We start from the raw sequence: 20555 nt of genomic DNA on the forward strand, positions 1-20555 counted from the left end.
ACAATGGGCCAAGGCACACGGCTACACTCATAAAAATATTTTTCTACATTTTAGAAAATCGCCCTAAAAAATTTTTCGCCTTTGAACTGAGAAAAATTTTCTATTTTCACGACAAATTTGCCATAAATTTAAGGCAGGTGACCATAAAAAAATATTTTTAGGGTTAATTTTTCTATTTTTCTAATATTTAGGGCGGTTTTTTTCGATTTGCTTCGTTTTGACCTTTTCTAAATCCAACGGCGAATTGCCCTAATTTTTTTTCTAAAATTTTTCTAAATACAAGGGCGATTTGCCTTAAAAATCACTCCAAAAGTGTGAAATTCGGTAGCCCAGCGGTCTAATCACTTGCGCTTTCAACTTTGCTATATGAGGACTAAGGTTGTGGGTTCGAACCCTGTGTGATTCAACTTGATTTTTATGTCTTTTTTTTTTGTAAACATTATAATACTGAGGACATTTTTTCGTCCGAATTTTAAATTAAAGTAGTCTTTAAACCTTAAAAACGTATGGGAGTTCTGAGTTAAAAGCATACTTTATACGGTTTAGTTGCCTTTAGTCATATTATAACGTAGACCTCAAGAAAATAAGATATGTGCAGAGTTTGTTCGTCGTCTTGCGCGATGGGTCTGTGGTGCAGCGTTAGGACGTTAGACTCTAAACCGAGAGGTCGTGGGTTCGAATTTTTTTAATTTGTCTAATTTTTTAGGGCATTTGCCTTTAAAAACAGAAAATTCGCCCTTAATTTTAGAAAAATACACCTTAAAATTAGGGCAAATCACCCTAAAAAAAGGAAAATATTTCTTATTTCAAGAAAAATCACCCTAAATTAAACCAAATTTCCATCGGGATTTTTTAGAAAATTTTTCTAAATACACGGGCGAATCGCCAGCGGATACGATTTATGGGCGATTTTCTAAATCCACGGGCGAAAAGTCAGTTTTTTAGGGCGATTTAGGGTAAAAATTTCTATGAGTGTAGAGGCAAGAACAAATTTTGTCGTGTTTACGCTGCCAGATTGCCATTAATTTTATATTTATATAGATATATCCCCATAGAGAGAGGGGGTTTGGTCGAGAGACATTCCTGATATATCTTGTAATTTTTAATGTTCGCAGTGTTGTCGAGTGGAATTTTTGATTCGAACTGAAGTGTGTCACGTCGTTGGTGCTGGGGTTTTTATTGATTTAGTGGCCCATTTCCGTGTTTCCTCTTTTCGGAGTATTTTTAGAGCCCCTTTCCTCCATGACGAACCAGAAATTGCAAGCCTATATTTAGCCCAAAAATCTATAGAGCACACCGACATATAGATAGCCCTTGTTTACTTTACTGTTCCCCCACATTTTTCGGTGTGTGTTTGGATTTGTTTAGATGAAAGCGACGTCATAGTTGTATTTTCCTCGAGACTTTCAAATTCTCATGAACTTGACGTCGGCAAATAATTAGCTGAAAGCATTTTCGCTTGTTGTTCAATAATAATCAGCAGCTAATACTCGTTACGTGGAGCGATATAAATAGTTCGCGTGGGTTTATATTTAGCCACGGATACGGATACACAGGGAATTGGAACTATAAAACGTTTGTCTATATAGTTTTGATCTCTTCGCTAAGCCAAACAAATTGGGCGGAAAAGAGGAGAAATGGAAAATGGAAAGCCAAGAGATATGTGCAAAGATATATCTATTTTTTGGATAGGTGATTCGCCTCCACCTCCTCGTCAGATGGCTAATACAATTCTTAAGTATTTTCTGTTTTGGTTTCCTCGGTTCGTTTTCGTTTTCGTCATTTTTCATGGCGGAAAGTGTCGGGGTGGATGTGTCGTCGTCTACAAGTCAGGCAGGTCTCACTGGGGCCACATAAATCCCTTCAAATGCCATGACATGTAAATATTTTCCGAGTCTTATGGCAGCCAAAAGCAACAGCAACAGCAGCAAGCCGAACAAACTACAACTCTCTTGACTTGCACAGCGCGCTTATAAAATATAATTTCATTCTATAAGAAAAATGCAAAGTGACAACATAATTCGCCAGTTTATCATAATCAAAATACGCCTACATTGTTCGCCTTATTTTTTGTAGTTGTATTCCTCTCTTTTTTTCCTCGTTGTTGCTGTTGTTTTCTTCGCTCTGGCATGCAAACACTTTACAGGCACGCTTTAGCAACAACAACAAAAGCAACACCACATGAAACACCAACACAACAATGACACAGACGAGTGTCAGGCCAAGTTGTGCGAAAATAACTTCAAAAAGTTTTTCGGATCTCAGTGCTCTGCACTTTTCTTCTTCTCGCCCCTGCAGTATTTTCCCCTTCCTCCTTGCGGTACATGAAATTTCTTTTTGCTGTCTGACAACTTGCATTTCAAAAATGGATTTTATAACACTCTGCAAAAGGGTAAAATATCTTGCGGTTTTTAAATATTTTTCACACTTATTTTACTTTAAAAATATTTCCTATTTTAAATGTATAAGTATAATTTTTAATGGATTAAACCATTATTAATTTATAAAAAATCAAAGTTAGTGTTTTAAATATTTTATAATTTGTTACGAAAAAGGAGATTTTTAAAAACAGTCTAGATAAAATGATTTTCCCCTTTTTGAGGGCATACAACTTTCGATCTAATTTTATTTCCTTGCTGATTTAAATTTGATTTTGGACACTAATCTGTTTGCTCCTCGTCTAATGTTGATAATCTCACGGCAAATTAATGCTGAACACGAAGTGGAAAAGTCTTAACATGCATCAGTATGAATCATTGCAAATGCTGTTCTTAATTAACAGCGAATTGTTGGTTGCACCTAGCGGCGAGGACAGGCCATATAAATGTGTCTCAAGATCTCACTTTAGGCCGTTCCATTCAAGAGTTTCCAGCGCAAGTCGAAAAGAAAAAAAACCCAAAAGGTCTTTAATGAAATGTCAGACACTTAAAATTAAATTTTATTTTGGCACTCTTTAAGCCGAAGTCGAAAAACAGGTCAAGTAACAAAGTGATTTTAATGCTCAGACAATGTATGAGCATATTATACAATTCATAAAAAAGACTCAGCCAAATTTGGTCAAAAGTAGGCACCACAAATTTAGTGTCTGCTGTTTTTTTTCAACCATCATCTCATCGTTCGGTTGTTTTCTTTGGCTCCCTTTGACTGGTCTTAACCAATTTTGGGCAAACTTTGTGATTTGTGCTTAATTGCGGTTTTCGCTTCTCTCCCTCTCAGCGCACCATTTATGGTAACATTTGTGTCGAGAGTCGCGAAAACAAGTTAATAATTCCATGGCTGGCTTAATCATCGTTAGCCACGTCAGGCTTCTGAGCCGACTATTTTTAACAAAACACTTCACCATGGAAACGTGTTGCGACTCTGAATGGGGAGCTTCTTTTATTGAGTTTGCTCTTGGATTTGGTATTTGTTCGGATGTGAATAAAGCTGGTGAAGATTTAAAGTATTTCAATACAAAATTCTTAAGATTTTTAAACTACAATTTAGCATTATTAATTTATTCTTTAGATCTAGATCAACTTACTATAGTAAATATACTGAAAATAATATTTTAAAGAAATAGCAATTGAAAAATAAGTAATTGTATTATTTATTTTATTTTTTATAAAAAATTAAAATTGTAATAAATTAGTTTAGACATTTTTAGAAGACAGTTTCATAATGAATTTATCAAAAGTTTTATTAAAAAATTTTTAGAAACATTTATTTTGCCACTTACTAAGAAATTTCTGTATTATAAAAAAATATTTATTTATTCATATTCGTGTTGCTTTTGTAAAAACCCTTAATGGAATTGAATTGTCAAATAAAAAGCTCTTGACGCTTGTTGGTCCTCAATTGCTGGAACTATTTTTATCGCTTGCCGTGTCAACTGTACAACCGTCTAATGAAAATTTACGAGTCGCGCAACTTTGTTTGCTGCCCAACTACGTCAAACGGAATGGCGTGAAAGTGAAAATGAGGGAAAAAACCGGCGCAGACACAGACATCTTTAAAATTCCACCTGTTGTGTGTGAAACTTTCCGCAGTCAAGGACATTGTGGGGCCTTGCTTTCGTCATAGCAAACTTCCGCAAACACACCGACATGCACGCACACCCATAAAATGGCAACGCAGGCGCCCTGTTAAGTATGCTATAAATTGCCGCATTCATTCATGAAAATTCCACCGGGCCCACAAAAAAGTTTACGCAAGCCGAGAAAAGTCAAGAGAGTTGGGGAATTTCGGAGGAGAACAATGCCGGCAATTTTTAGCTCTATCGATTTTCGAAGTTCCCTCAGCGAAAAGGGCGAAATGGGGAATGGCTCCTTGACTTTGAACTGAGAAAAGTTTCGCACACACGTGGCGCTTGGTTCAAAGTGCACCAGACGTTATCCCAGGGACTGTTTTTACATTATTTCATTTCATTTTATTTTATTTTTTTCTTTATTATATTTTAGCTTACCGGTTGACAGGCAAAACCGGTAAGCATTTATCATCTTTTGCCGTCGTCGCTCAACCAACCCGATTCCTTTGCAGAGGCCTTGCCAAGAAGGCGTTCAAAATTAAAAGTCGCTCAACTGCGGCATAAAAAAAAGATATAAGAAACCAACAACAAAAATGCATTGCGCAAATGCGAATGATATTAAAATGAAAAGTTTGCCAAGTAATAAACTGATAAAGAGGCGACGTCTGCGTCTGACGTCGACATATCGCAAGAAGGTAACTTATTAAACAACATGGCGTTGGCTTTTGATACCCTCACCTGAAGATACCTAAAAACGGGTGAAGTTCTATCTTAAAGACGGTTTGCTAAAGTCGCTCTAAAGTTGTAATAATAATATTAAATTATTTAGAAATAAAAAAGAAATTCTCATTTTGTGAAATTTATTTCATTTAGCTTTAAACCTAAAAGTAGTATTATATCAAAATAAATATTTACAAAAAATTTTATTTCTGCATATCTGAATATATATTTTTTAGCAGTTCTGGAAAGTTTTTATCATTTAATAATTATGTATTAATTTATCGATTTTAGTTTGCTGCCCTTGCAAGGACATTTTCACTTCGACTTCATGGACCTATGGACTTTTCCTTCCTTGTTATTAATACACACACGCACTTATGCCGCGATCCAGTTGTTTTTGTTGCTGTGGCACTGTGACTGCCTCGTTGCAGCAGATAAATGTAAATTATTATGTCGTAAATTTGTTGACTGCCATGTTTGTGGCTGCAGCCTCACACTGACATGGCCGAAAGAGGAAAATAAGTCAAAAATAAAAGGCCAAAACAGCCAGCAACAATGCGAGCCGGCACTGCGACTCAACCAGTGCAAATTAAAACCCCTGAAAGTGCTTAATAAAATGTCTTGATTGAGTCGCCTTTTGCATAATGCGCTAAAAACAAAAAGCGAAAAATAGAAATAATAAGAAATATTGTGTAGAAATATGCATTGAGCCTGGGCGAACCGGATGCCTAAGATAGGCGCTGCAGCAACATGTTGATTTATTTGAGTCGGCACACGACCAGACGACAATGACATACGCATCTAGACTCTAGAGTGGAAAAAAGTGCAAGTTGCAAGTTGCAAGCTTTAAGACGTGTGGGCCAAAATGGAGAAGAGGCGTTCCAGATCGAAGCGTGCCAAAAACGCCTCCGTTTTTCAGATTTTCTTTCATATAGAGAGCCTGTGGCGTGCGCCAAAAAGGTTCGTCTCGCCCTTGAACTCATCGCTTTATGTGTGAATTTTTCACATGACTGACCGACATTTGGCAGATCAGCGCCTCAGGTGGGTGGAATACACACAAAGCAACCCCCGCAAAACACAAAAAAAAAAAAAATGCCGCAAAAACCGGCCACAAACATTTTTGCGACCAGACATTGCGACGTCATTTCCTACACTTGTCGATGCCAAGTTCGCACGCAGAATTTTCGCTTTTGTGTGGAGGTGGAGGAGGAGCATATGGCCCCACGTGATCTGCGATCCGCGATCTGTGGCCGAGTCGCGTGCCACATTGTCCTACACAAAAAAGCCCGGCGCACATGGGTCAGTCACTCGAGCTGAACTTGCTCCATAAAAAGAAGGCAGCAACGTAAACGATCTCCCAGAGAACGGAGGCGTTTGCCAATTTGGCTTGGAAAGTGGGTGCACTTAATATGCACACTTCGCTTAGGCGCGATCAATTTTCGTCTAGTGGGGGTGTGGGAACTTTTTGGCGCACCGCCGCCTGCTTATGTTTTTTTCCGTTTTTTTTTTTTTGTATTATAAATTATTGCACATAAATTTCACACACAAAGTAGTTTGGCCCGACGACTAAACTGCAACCGCCCACCCAACATAACGGGCCCAAAAACCGAAAACCAAACCGATCCGATCCGGAACCCCAGAGACCTGGGCGAGATCGCCTTTAATTTAATTAGTTGCGCGTGCGACAGCTTCTCTCCCGATTTTGTGGGATCTTCGAGCTGCCGGTTGGCGGTTCTCGGTTGCCATTGCCAGGTTCCATGCTTCAGTTGGAACGCCTTGTTATTTATGCGTCGCCTTCTTTATGGCTTCCCATATAAATTCTCATTTCGCTTGTCATCATTTTTTTTCCTCCCGGTTGGTTCTCGCCTTCTGGTCGAGGGCCACTGATGCGTTAAGTGCATGGGATTTGGTTCCGAGTTGATGAGCGCTTGAGCACATTATGTGCATTTTGGGCGATCCGTTTGGGGTTGCTAGTGGTCAGTTCGAGCAATTGAACATGACACTAAAATTGAGCCATTTATTGGTCTTTTTAAATATAGTTTATTTTCTTCATATACTATCCACCGATTTTCCTATTGAATACTGTCTTTTAGACTTCTTCACTGAAATGTTTTATTTCATTGACCTAAAAATTTTAGTTTTAATTATCATAACTAATTTTATTATTGAAAAAGTAACTCTAAGATCTAAAATATCAGAACAAATTTTGCATGTGTAAAAAAACATTTCATATGTGAAATATAAAATGTATGCCAAAACACGTAGCCGTTATGTCTGCGTCAGTGGTGTAATTAATTTACATATTAAAATTATGTTTTAATTAAAATAAAAAAAAAACTTTTAAAAAAATTGTATGTGCGTCGGCCGGGAATCGAACCCGGGTCAACTGCTTGGAAGGCAACTATGCTAACCATTACACCACCGACGCAGACTTGCCGGGTGCCATTTTTCACAAATTATATATTCATGCGATCATAATCACTAGACAAAAATTTAAGAACTGATTACGAAGCAGAAAACCTATGTTGACAACTAGAGTTTGCTTTATCAAATTAACATTTCTCTATAAATAAAACTACTTTATGGGTTGCTAAGGTGGGGTGGCTAACCTTGCCAATATGTTGATTAATTTCTTTTTCAGCCTTTTTAATTGGTTCTGTTCAGTGGGCTCTTTCACTTGACGGCGACAGGAAACAGTTTGTGTAACTATATTTCTTATGAATATAATTAAAACGCATTGAAAACGAATAAAGCAAACAGTCGGGCTGAGCGGCTTACAAAGGCAACAAAACAAGCCGATCCGAACAACATCGGCTTCAACTTGACTTGAGTGTCTGTCGCTGGTTGTTATGGTTGTTGTAATGGACGCCCACCCAGTAAATGTCTTTTGCTGTAATAATTTATTATCACATTTACGTCTTGGCATCGCCAGCAATTAATATGAAAAGTAAGTGGTGGAAACAGAAACAGAAAATAGAAAATTAAATGAATGAATCAACGGCGGCGAACAGCGATGAACGAACGAACGAAAAAAAAAACAACTAAAGTGATCAATGAACAAAACCAAGTTGTAGCCCCATCCATATCCAATGATCCAAAGCAATATCTATCTGTATCTGAGGCCATATCTTTTGTGTTGGCGTCCAAAACCGCAGAAACAACAATCGGCAGCTTTTGACTTAGTTGGCAAAGCGTTTGCCAATGCAGAAATCAAATTAGCCGCAACACAGTCGCAGTTCGCAGTCAGCAGTCCGTAGTTTGTCTTGCGTATCTTACAGATATACAGATACTTGTCGCGTTTGTTTGTTGTGTGGGTTGCCACTGGTGGTGTCCACTATGCGTAGGTCGTACAAGTCGGCAGGCAGCACCCTGTATCCACGGCGCAGAATAATAAAATTTAACAATTTATTGCATTTGTTGCTTTAATTTGTTGTTGTTACTTGGCCAAAAACAAAACCAGAAAATAAGAAAAAATATTTTCATTCACAAAACGGCCGCCGTTGTATGCAAATTGATCGTACCTCGCCGATCTCGTTGTTGTTGTTGTTTTGGTTGTTAACTTTAGTTTGGCTTTTTGCAGTAGCTGCGCAGTCGACACACTTGGCAAGCGATGTTCGATGATTGCAACAGCAAAAGCAACACAGTAACAGAAACAGAAACAACAACCAAATGAATGAATTGGGTTTGTGCCTTGGGCCAGGGCATGTTTGCCGTTCACGTTGTCGTTTCGGTTTCGCCTCTGCCTACGTGGCGGCTACGTGTTGGCATAAATTATATATTAATGCTCTTCAAATGGTGGATTTGAATGGCTACTCGCTGAATTCGAGGTAGCTTAGGGAAGATGGGAACTCCTGTCGTTTTGATAATATATAAATTGCCTCAAATGAAGATGCAGTTAGATAAGATTTGTTTAAAATTGCCATCAACATGATTTGAAAATATATTTTTCTAGTACCGATCTTGTTTTGATAAATTATTTAAATCGTTTAGAATTTTGGGACATTTTCCAAAAACTAAATACCAATGACTTTTAATCAGATAATTATAATTAAATTTATTTTTAAAATAAAAAAATATGAATTGAATATTTACAATTTATATTGTAAATAATCCTTATTATAATGGGGAATGCAACCAAAATAAATTCTTTTTAATACGTATAAGTTTTTCCTAAGTGCCCGAAACTACAATTAAAATTGTAATATTATTTTTTTTAAAAGGGTATTCACAAATCACTTGCAATTTTAATTTAAATCTCCTTTCGTTTTTTTGCACTTGCATGCACATTTTATTTATTTAAAGCATTAAACAAAGACACAGACATGTGTTCAACGATGGTTGTGACCGCTGTTGTTTGTGTTCCACTGGCGACATGCAACAAATGTTAGACATTCAATTTGTTGTTGACACTTCATTAGCAAACAAAAAATTAAGCGAACGAAGAAGCAGCAAAAGCAGCGAAGTGACCAAAAAAACTGGGTTAAATGTTGCTAAAATTAAGCGAGGCAAGCAGTCGCATCGGAGGAGCGATAGAAGATGCAACCAGAGGCAAATCAAGATATGGAAAATTCACTCCATTCCCCAAGATCTTAAGCCTAACCAAATAAAAGCAAGTATTGGGTTACTAACTGGGCAAGAAGTGAAAGAGATATGGAGAATATAGATACAGGGCTGGGCACGCGTTTCCTAATGAAAAGTTTTTTTTCAGTTTCTTTTTTTTTATGAATGAACAAACGCATCGTAGTAAACTGCGCCCACATCGCAGCTCGATGATGAAATCATGAATGAAACGAGGTTCAAGACAAAACTTTGGACCAAAAGAGTGGAAACCCCAGGTGCCAAAAGGGCACGCGAGTCGTAAATGTGGGCAGCAAATGCAAATTGATGGCCCTGGCTAAGATGCTGCTGCCTCTTGGTCATTAGCCAGGCACACCGGAACCGCATTAGCATGTCCGAGATCCGAGATCCGAAATTTCAAAAATCGGGGGACCGGAAAATGCCGAAGTTTTACTGCATTTCCCCACCGTCGTCGCTTTGTCAATGCAAACAAATTAACTGTCAAATGCTTCAACAGCCATTCGAGATGCATTCAATAAAAACATTTCGAAAGAAATCTCTGGCCCATCAATGAAATGTTTGTTCAAAAGCTCAGTGGGTAGGAAACGGACTAATCGCCTGGAGAACCGTTTCGATCGGAACTATCATATTTCAGCCGTTTGTCAACGGCTACCATTGTCTGTATTACTATTTCTATTCGACCTAGAATCACTTCTTTTAGTCGCTTGGATTTCACAAGAAAGCGGGAGAGTAAGTTGTTAAATATGTGAGAAAATTCCCATTAAATGCGGGGATTATCTTAACGTATCTTTGGCCATAAAAAGTATCTGCAACTAGTAAAAATCTTGTTTAAAGGTTTTTCGTAATTAATTTGCACTTTGGCGCTATTCATTATGGATCGCAAAATCTTATCCGTGAATGGCTTATTTTCCACTCCTCCGCCAGGTAGAATTTTTTTTTTTTTTTTGAGGCCATTACATTTTTACGACTTGCTACAGCTGCAATAACAGTAACAACAACAGGCACTGCTAACCACTTCCCATGGCCAGGCTGACGTCATAAATGCATAAATGCAAGCGGCGATGACATAAATTGCATTTGAATATTGGCCAACAGCGAGAGCGAGAAAAAAGGAAAAACAACCAAGCCAAGTATAACCCCAGAGTTTAGGTTGAGCTTTGGTTTTGCCGCTTGTCACGATGTCTGACAGCTCTGGGGCATTGATCGATTTTTTTCTTCTCCTGTCGCTTGATTTTATGGCCTGCCACTTGGTAAATTATTTAATATTTAAGATTGTCTGTACGACTGAAAGGAGTCAACAAAAAATACTGTTGTGTTTTTTTAAGAAAATGAAAATTATTTTGATTTTTGGGGTTAAAAAATAAATTTTTTTCTTTTTTTAAAAAAATAATTAAACAAAATATGAAGACAAAAAATTAAGACTAAAATGTTCCCTTATTCTTTTTTAATTATAATTTTTGTTATTTAATACTTTTTATATTTAAACATTTTTCTATCGCTAAACTATAACATTTTATAGTAAATATAAAATAGTTAATATTTTAAATAATTTCATAGTTCATACATAAAGTCGCATCATGGCCAACTGCAGTTGACAACTGCAACAGTAACTGCAACAGCAGCAGCAGCAAGAACAACGGCTCCAACAAGAGCCACTTTAGTATTGACGCGTGGGTTGCTCCATTCATAACGACCGAAAATTTTCGCTGAATGAATTGCAGTTTTGTATCTTTCAGATACACACGCCACCAACAGACTTGGGCCAAATAACGGCAACGATCAACTGAGGTGGGGAAAAAACTCTTATAAGAAAGCCAGCAAGTAGTGCACCAGAGGATTAGGGAGTGGTGGGCGGCTGAGCGGGAGCATTCAATACGCTGATTGGGAACCACCAACAAAAAGTTAAATAAAACTCGTCGGCGATTTACATTAATCAGCTGCAAATTTGTTCCACTGTTCAAATGCAATGTCGCCTTTGTGCGAGCGAGAGGTTCGAGGAAGTGGCAACAGCTTCCACCAGAAACTCACAGACGGCCAAAGCGACTGACGAAAAAAAACAGAAAAAAAGAAGAAAAAGATCCCAAGTCTCAGCAGTAACCCAAAGTCAACGCGTGTCGCATTTGGGAAAACTTGCTGCTGGCGTAGCTTTTTTTCGGGCTTGACTTCTTTTAGTTTTATTTATTTTTTTATATTAGTCTTTTTTGCGGGGGCCCGTTGGCAAAGTTAGTAAGTTTGGTTACATTTTCGTTGGGTCTGGCCAGGAAAAGGAGGATATAAGCAGATAGGCAGTAAAGACTTCGATTGCATTCGCATATGTTATGGGAAAAGTTGGCACTTTTTTGGAGGGTATCTTAACTTAACTGTGCCTTTTTATAAGCACTTAAGTGGTAAGTGTTGTCATTATAATTCATAAATAGAGAAGAATTACCATCTTTCATTTGTTGTTAAGGAATTTTTCTTTAAATTTTTAAATATTCATAAAAGAATTAAATATACATAAAAATTGTTTTAAAAGGTTTACATAATTTGTTGTAAAAAAAATAAATAATAATGAATAAAAAAAATAATAATTACCCGAACTTAAAATCTAAAATATTAATAAATATTAATGGCCTTTAATAATATGCTGATGGTTCAATAAAAGGTAAATAAGCAACGTTTTTCAACAACTTTCCGCACAACTAGAGTCGCCATTTAACCCATTGGCAGCTAAACGACTAAGAGATGTTTGTGTGTTGTCCCCATCCTCAGCCTCCCACTAATTAGCCCTCCTGTCCACTTTCTGGGATGGGCCACAAATTGTCGCATCTTTCAGCGTTTGACATGGAACCGAAAAAATGCCAGCGGACAGTTTTTCAGCTTTTGTGCTAACGATATGTGTCTGTCCAAGCCATCAGTTGGCACCAATTGCCAAGGATGAGGAGGTGCCAAGGGGTTGTTGGATGGAGACGCATAAATCTTGGTGCCATCCAACAAAAAAAGAAAAAGACTTTTCTTTCTCTCTGAATTTTTACTTTGCGTGCGAGTCGTCGAATTATTTCGAACCATGGCGATCTGCGGCATGGTTGAGCTCATTAGAAAATATGCGCGTAATTTGTGAGCTTCGGACTCTGAAAATGGACCGGGGAAGAGCTATTTTCTGATTTGTCCGCTTCCCTCCATTGAAATGTGTCAAGTGGCGTGAGCACCCAAGACCCCTTGATGATTTCTTTTAATGGAAAAACGGGGAGGACGCACTTGAAACTTGGCTACCAGACATTGACCAACACCAATCAAATTTCTCGAAGTCGAAAAGAAAAACAAAAAACAAAACCAAAATCACCAAACAAAAAGCGGCACTGAAAAAGGCAATACAAGAGTGGGCAGTCAGGCGCGCGCGCTACGCCCACTAAAAATTCAAGAAACAACTAGAAGAGCAATAACATAAAACTTCAAATCACGCAAAACTGCAACAACAACAATAAAAGATATAGCGACAACAGCAAACAGAACAATAAAGAGCACAAGAGTTGATGTAAATTATTTGGCTACCATATTTAGTTGGAAATCTTGTATGATCTGTGATCTCTGGCGATGATGATGACGATGATGGCTGCCCCTGTTTTTCGAGTGGAGTACCCTTGATATGCGGCAAAAGGGTATGACGGACTGTCGAGATCTCAATGAAAGAGAGGGGATTTTTTGAAAGCTTTGTTTTAAATTGATTTACGTAAAATCTACAAGAGAGATAGTAAATAACTCATTATATAAAAAATATGTAGGTATGATGATAATCAATATTAATTTAATACAAACAAATCCTAACTTTTTTAAATAATTTGAATTAGGCAATCCTTTCGGAAAATACTAAAGCTAATAGTTATATGTTTTCGAATTTATTTACAATAATGGGTCTAATCTATTATTATAATTAAATTAGAATTAGAAAATGAGAGACTAAAAATTATGTTACGAGTCAGGGGCATTTAAAGTTCGCCTCCTCGCACAGCTGACACTTTCCTCCAGCATTTTGTCTAGGCCATCTTGGGCAACCCACGGTGGTAATGGCCGCTAACCGCTAACCGAAACACCAGTAAACCACCACCATCAGTGGCTCAAGCGCTCTAGACTGAAGCCGCTGGACAGAAAGTACAAAAAACGAGTTGAAAAAGAGACAGAACAGACGGACCGACGATGGCGGGATGTTGAGCTGTGACTGACATTTCGCTTCAAAATGTCAGATGGCCTGGAACTCGCTGGTGCCGGCCAAGACCGAGTGATCCAGCCTGCTGGCCCGGGCATGACAGTTCAAATGTGGCCAAAAGCACGGCGAGACCATTTTGTGCCGAATGCGCCATATTTGGGCCCAGTTGTGTGTGTGAATACCCATTGAGGTTGTCATGAGAGGACCCCCGCGCCGAAAAAAAAATGAGCGTGATGAAGTGCAGCTGAGCCAAAAAGCTGGGCCAAATCTCTATATATACCTATGGTTTTGTTTTTTTTTTTTGGGAACTCTGCAGCTGAAGTTTATTTGTGCTGCAACACTTTTGAAGCATCTCAAGATGAGCGGGAGACTGTGGCTGTGCTCCGGAGAAGGACCGACTTTGGTCGTTAACCGGAAACCCCCAGCGACAGCCTATAATTTGCAAATTTAATTTGCAACACACGCCAACATGTGACCCCAAAACGGCAAAATGTTATAAATAATGTGCAGTTGCAGTTGCACTTTTGCCGTATCGCCGTATGCAGTTTGCTGTATCCAACTCTCCATCGGATCGTAGGTGTCCAGTGTGGCTTACCTTAAACTAGAAATGCTCGGCTTATGAATGGAGCTGTGCCTCATGAATGAAATCAACTCTGGGGCTTGGTCCCGCGGTCTTGGTCCCCAGCTCTCGACTCTCGACTCTTCTGTCTGCCGCATGTTCGATTGCCCCGGCACAGACAACAATTTTTTATGCAAATGAAAAACGCGTTTTGCGGTTTTTCATCGAAAATCCAACCAATTTCAACTGAACTCTGCTTATAGTTTTTTTCTCGTTTGATTTCGCTATATTTAAATGATTGTGGTTTTTGATTTGGGTTTGTTGAGGGTTTTTTTTTAGTCTAAAGTGCGTGGGTTGCCACCGAGTTCCTCCACATGCCGTCGACAGGTTGGGCGTTAATTCTATAAAGATCAAGAAGTCCACTTAACCGATAGCGATGGATTAGGATCTCGTAAATGAGTTTCCCATTTATTAAACATAAGATCAAAAGATGACATTAGAAGATAAATGGGATAATAAAGCAAAAAGAACCAATAAATAAATTACAAAATATGTGTCATTTACAGGGAAAATTTTAATTTAATTTAAAATATTAAATATGAAAATTAATTCTAAATTCCCCTCTTAGATAAAAACCAACGTCATAAACTACAATTTACCTAATTGACATGTTACAACAGTCAACGCAACTGGCTCATTCCCTTAATGCCATTTAAGCCGTATTTAAGATCGAATAAATCCCACGTTCTACGCTTGCCTTTCAGCTTCTGAGTTAAGCTTATATTTTTAGACCCGTGATGGCAATTTATTCCTACTTGAAAGTTGTCAAAAAGTTTACACAAATTATAACTTAACTCGAATGCAAACCACAAAAACCAAAAATCAGCCCACATGCTGTGGCTTTCGATATATACGTTTTAGAGTTCCAAATCGATTTCATTTGATTTGATTTGGCCAGCGGCGCAGACTTGGCGCCAACTTCCAGACCGCAGGTGACAATGCAAAAAATATAAAATAAAAAAATAATAATCAAGTTGACCTATACGAAGCCATTTGTGGCACACTTTTTCGACCCACACACTTGGCATTATGCTAATGGCAGACTTAACGCAACTTTTTTGATTTGGACCAGTTCAAGTCGATTATGCTAGTCGCTGTGACGAATCTCCAAAGGCATCAAACCATTATGCAAATGCTAAGGGAAATGCAAATGCAAATGCAATCCATCAGCTGCATTGTGCCACCAACAAAGCCTGGCCGGGAGCAATCACAATCTTGCCTCCCATGTAAATGGCAATTAAGTTGCCGTCGTCGCAGTCGTGAACTTGTGAACCATTCCAAAAGGCATCATCATCATCAAGTCTGCCAGTCTAGGAGGAAGTTCGGTTCCATTTCCCCATGTCCAGTGGTTCCTGCAATTAATCGCGTCTCAAGTGGCTCGCTGATTGCAATTAATCTTCATTAAGGCCACGGCTGCAAATTCTGCTGCTGTTGCTGCTGCTGCCCGTTTCTTTGGAGATGTCCTTTGGCCCAGGCATTTGACACAGGTCTTTTGCTTTTCCCTATCCCTCACCCAAAGGCTGGACGGCTTATCCTTACAAACCAATTTGGCGATCGTGAGGTGTTGTTGTCGTTCGCCAAAACCGCAACAGCAACACCAATTGCTGCAGCAGCGGCAGCAGCAGCAGCAACATCGCCAGGTGACCGCACAGCAATCACCTTAATTAAACATTAGGCAAGCCTCGCTGAGTGCCAAGCTTCTGGAGATTGTGTTTGTGCTTGGCTTGGTTTTCTTGCCTCGCTTCGGCTCGGTTTGGTTCGGTTTGAGAGCTGACTGCTGTGGTGTGGTCCATGTCAACGATTTCCGTTCGGCACAGGGTAACAAAGGTTGTGCTGCCGCAGCATCACAGTGGTTATAGGATTGGTAAGAAAAGCTCGTTAAGAATTAATCGATCCTCGAACGGCATTTTCCATTTTATAAATCGTGTTCAAAAGGCAATATAACAAAATAATATGATATGTTTTGATAGAGAGCCACTCTTTCTCATCAGCCACCAAATTTAAATATTTTGTTTAGTTGGTAGCGTAAGGTCACAGCTTAGAATGAATCACAGAAGAGTATACTTCGATAGTATCCAGATAGGAATAAATTTCTTTTACTTGAGAATTATATATTTTTCGATTAAATTTTGGTACAATATAGATCCTAGATCAAAGTGCCATGAAAGCCCCTAAAACCATTTGTTATCTTCTGGCTATTTAGAGTTCTTATTTCAACGTTTCTTCTAAAGAATTCCAGAATACTTAGAATATAACCAGTGTGCCATGTGCGCATTGAGCCCGGATGGTTGCCTTAATTTTCTTGCAGTTTTCTTGGCTGTTGGCTTTCATTCGTTCGTGTTTGTTGTCGGCGGTGTCAACGTCGCCTCTCGTTGACAAATGCTGAAAGGCTTTGTGTGCGAGTCTGTCTGCGATTTTCATTGGAAAACGTGGAACGATCACCCAGGTTGATTTGACAAAAGGAGGCGAAAAGCGAAGTGAAATAAAATAAACGGGTCACGTTATTAATTGGTTAACCCTTGCCAAGAGATTTATGAATATTGATTGCAAGTGAAGTGCAGCGGCAGCCAAAGTCTGTCGCGATCGCAAAAAGTGGCAGCTGCATTTGGCCATGGGCCTGCAATTCGCTCCCAGATTGAGTCAGCTTCCTGTCGATTAGGGTCACTCAGCCAGCTTGAATGCTGAATGCCGAATGCCCCCGGTCAGCCGGGGTCATTTCCTGACTAATTAGTTGCCATGAGAGATTTGTTTTTCTTTTGCCTTCTGCTATTGTTTCTCTCATTTTTTTTGCTCTCCATCGGCAATTAAGCGCCGTCGCATATTTATGATATTAATTAATTAAGACAATTTGTGTGGCGTGTCTTTATCTGGGGAAATACGAGAACTGCGTTGGGCTTGTCTTTAATTTGCCATAAATGGCATTGGATCCCTGGAGAACGGCATTGCGAGCGATCTAGCTTTGCATAAGAACTTTGGTCGTTGGCAATCACTGAAGCAGAACACGTTTCGAAAATCGTTGTAAATGCCAAGATTTAAATAGTATTAAGTCGGAATTATAGTCGAACATTTTGAGAATGCTTAAAACTAATTTAGAAAAAGATATTGTTTAATTTTAATCTTGAGAAATACATCTTAATAAATTTAATTCATTGGATTTTAAAGGATATTAAAAACAGTTAAATAATTTTAATTGAAATGAAAACAAATTCGTAAGGAAAATAGTTTCGATTTACTTTAACCAGAATATCCACAGATTTTATAAATTTGTTTTTATAATGATAAAAATGAAAATTATTGGTAATTTCCTCTTTTTTTCACAAATTAATGCATTTCTTTCTTTCTAAAAGGGAATGTATTAAATAATATTGGAATGAATTCTCATCTGAAGATTCTCTTTACTCAAAAACTGATTTAATAAATCCCTTCCGCTTCATGGTTGACATTTAACCGATTCGAAGCCAAAATTTTAATTGAATTCGAAGCGGAAATAGCACCGTTAGGCCTCGATCGCAGCCACAAGACATATAATTTAATTTGTACGCACTGTGGCGCGCTTCCCAGCGCTGCAGCGCCAACATTGACACACTTTGGGTGGTCTTGGCGCGCTGACTTAATTTTGGCAAGCCGGCGAGCGAAAAGCAGAAAAAACCTAAAGTCCAACCGCACTCACGTCGAAATCGAGGCGAGTAATCGATGAGACGTGCGATGGCAGCCCAAAAACAGAGAACAGCGGTGCATGTGCTGTTCAACCACCTGTTGAAAGGGCGCAGCCGGAGTGAAAAGTCTTCGAGTCTCCGGACGACGCACTGCATCATTTGCAGCTGAAATTTCAATTTCAGCCTTTTGGCAGTGTTTCAAAAGAGCGACTGGTCGGTCGGCCGACGAAACTCAAACTCAAGTAGACGGCGGGCGCCAAGGCGCCAGCGAAAATTTGCCAGCGAACGGCATTAAAGTGCGCGAAAATCTCATTTTATTTCCATTTTATTTATTGAGCCATTAGAGAGGGGCGCAGGAGTTTCGCTGTCAGCTCATTCACAGATTAATTTTGGCAATTTATAGCCGGCGAGATAGTTTTTGAGTAACTGCATCATGGACATATTTGCAACATGGAGTGCGCAGACCGTGAGTTATGTAATGAGCGGGGAGCAAGGGGAAGGAGTAGGACTCTCGATCGCCAATTTGACTCCCATGCTGGCGACAGACTAACAGAAATGTCACGATACCCTGGGAAAATGAGCCGTCCGGCGTGAGTTATTGATTGGTATTGGGGTATTTGGTACATTTTTAACCATTAAAGGTATTTCAGTTAAATGCAATAGCTTAAGTAGTTGATTGACACCGAACATGGAGGGAAGTTTTTCTATTGAATGTACAATTTAATTGCATTTTTTGATAGCTAAATATTTTTATGGATGAAGTAGTACATAAATACTTTTATTTAACTTTAGGACAAAATTTAAGTTGTTAATATACCGAATGAAAAATGTATAATTGATCTCACATTAAATATTTACTTCTATTTTATTTCAAAAGTTTTTTAAATAATTTCTCACAATTTCCTATTTTTATTGGAAAGGCTGAGATATTATAAATAAAGCTAATTTTTAAAATTTAAGTGAAAGAAGAAACTATAACCCTATAAAAAATAAAAATATATTTGAGTGGTTATACAGATTTAACTATCTGTTTTAATTAAATTTTAAGAATGATGATTTAAGATTTTTTATTATTGGAGAACAATATCATCAAGGGTAAACCTAAAATTTATCTAAATAAATACCCATATTGCTGATCGATTTGGTACATTGATATCTACGGTTTTCTAACCAAATGAGGTGATGACTCACCTGTGCCATTGCTGCCGAACCAGAGGGCAACTAGGTCCTCGCTGGGCGGCGTATGGTGGTGATAGGGATTGCCGTACAAATAGGGACTCGGGTAATCGAGCAGAACACGACGCGAGCCGGGCGATGAGGACTCGGCTGGGGGAGGGGTCAAATTATATTCGAGTAATGATGGCTGAAGGGTTATATATGGGTGGGTGGGATTTTCTGGGTCCTTACCCTGAGCTAATTGAGCTGCATATTCGGTGGCCTTTTGCAGATTAATTCGCGGTCGCGGCTTGGCAAGAATTTGCTGTTGCTGCTGCTGCTGCTGTTGCGGTGGCACCGCCGTATTTTGTTGAATGGATTGTTCAGCTGCTGAGGGATTATTTGCTGCCGCTGCTGCTGCTGCCGAAGAATCCAAAAGCAATTGTTGAACCTGCAATATGTCTACATATTCATCCAATTCCACAGAAGGTTGTTGTTGTTGCTGCTGCTGAGCTGTGGTTGCATCAGTGGTTGACTGAGGATGATGCAGGGATGTTGGCGGTGCAGCACTCTGATAATAGCCGAAAGCGGGTCCGGAAGCTGGAGCACTTGGCACCGCAATGGGTGGTGCAGGTGGTGGTGCGAATTGCAGGGGATTCCGACTGAGAGACAGCAACGGTGTTGTGGGTGTATTTAGCGAGTCCTGTGACGATGTTGCCGTTGCCAGTGGCACCAAACTGAGATTTTGTCCAGGTAATCCAGGTGGGCTTGTGGATGCCACAACTGCAGCTGACGATGGTGGAGTGGTTGACGAATGCTGTTGCTGGCTACCTACAATCAGTTCATTTTGACGCCGCATTGTCAGCAACATTTTTGTGGTTTAGCGCGTTGCACGTTGAGCGGTTCGAAAATAAAACAAAATATTTGGAAAACAAAAAATTGAAACACAAACGTATTAACCGAGACTCCATTTGTTTGGTGATTGATCACTTTTTGGTTAATTTAAATTTAATTGACACATTTTGTTGTACTTTGTTCGCGTTTTTTTGCTGGGGTTTGCTTGATTGATTTTCACTGTATTTATTTCTCAAAAAGAACAAATCAGTCTTTGCCAATTTACTTTGATTGTATATTAATTTGATTGAAGTTTTGCGCAAAAGCTAAAATGAAAGAATAAATATTTTTATTAGTTGAAGGAAAATTTAAAATAACAACTTATGTTAGTAGAGCAAAATTAAACTTCTTTTTTTTACCTTTTCTTTCAATATATTTTCCCTTTTTTGTAAATTTTAGTTTCACCTTAATTTAATTACATTTATGTAAACATGACACCAAAAAACATTCATAAAAATGTTTACAGTTAATATACACTACAGTAGATAAACACTCAGATTTTAATAATCACAATAAGACACTCAGAATAAGAATTTCTAAATATATGTATTTCTTTTTATTCAAATTGACCCTCAAAAATACACATTTAAATAGATTTCAAAAATGTTGACCAAAAAGATGCCCAATATATTTTCACTTTGCCATCGGCAATTTATTTATTTAATTTTCTTTGCTTTTATTTTCTTTGGCATCTAATGTTTGCCAAAAAACTCTCGATCATTTTTCACGCAGTTATTTGGGTTT

The 20555-nt window shown here is 38.5% G+C and overlaps 1 protein-coding gene and 1 non-coding gene across 3 annotated transcripts in view; both read right to left on the reverse strand.

Moving 5' to 3' along the window:
* The window catches only part of sr (stripe), a 38657-nt gene extending 18560 nt beyond the window's left edge, over positions 1 to 20097 (reverse strand). The window contains exons 1-2 of one of the 2 annotated variants that reach the window (XM_044394322.2): positions 19170 to 20097; positions 18954 to 19088 (exon numbers count right to left, since the gene is read on the reverse strand). In XM_044394322.2, coding sequence (XP_044250257.1) covers positions 18954 to 19088; positions 19170 to 19788 — 754 coding nt within the window. In that variant the 5' untranslated portion in view covers positions 19789 to 20097. The remainder of the gene's footprint in view (positions 1 to 18953; positions 19089 to 19169) is intronic. The other variant, XM_070217235.1, reaches the window with a different exon arrangement.
* On the reverse strand, positions 7083 to 7154 carry TRNAG-UCC (transfer RNA glycine (anticodon UCC)). The gene has a single exon. It is a non-coding gene; the product is annotated as a tRNA-Gly (tRNA).
* Positions 20098 to 20555: the final 458 nt, after the last annotated feature.

This window comes from Drosophila takahashii, chromosome 3R (genome assembly GCF_030179915.1).
Source record: "Drosophila takahashii strain IR98-3 E-12201 chromosome 3R, DtakHiC1v2, whole genome shotgun sequence".
Lineage (NCBI taxonomy): Eukaryota > Metazoa > Arthropoda > Insecta > Diptera > Drosophilidae > Drosophila > Drosophila takahashii.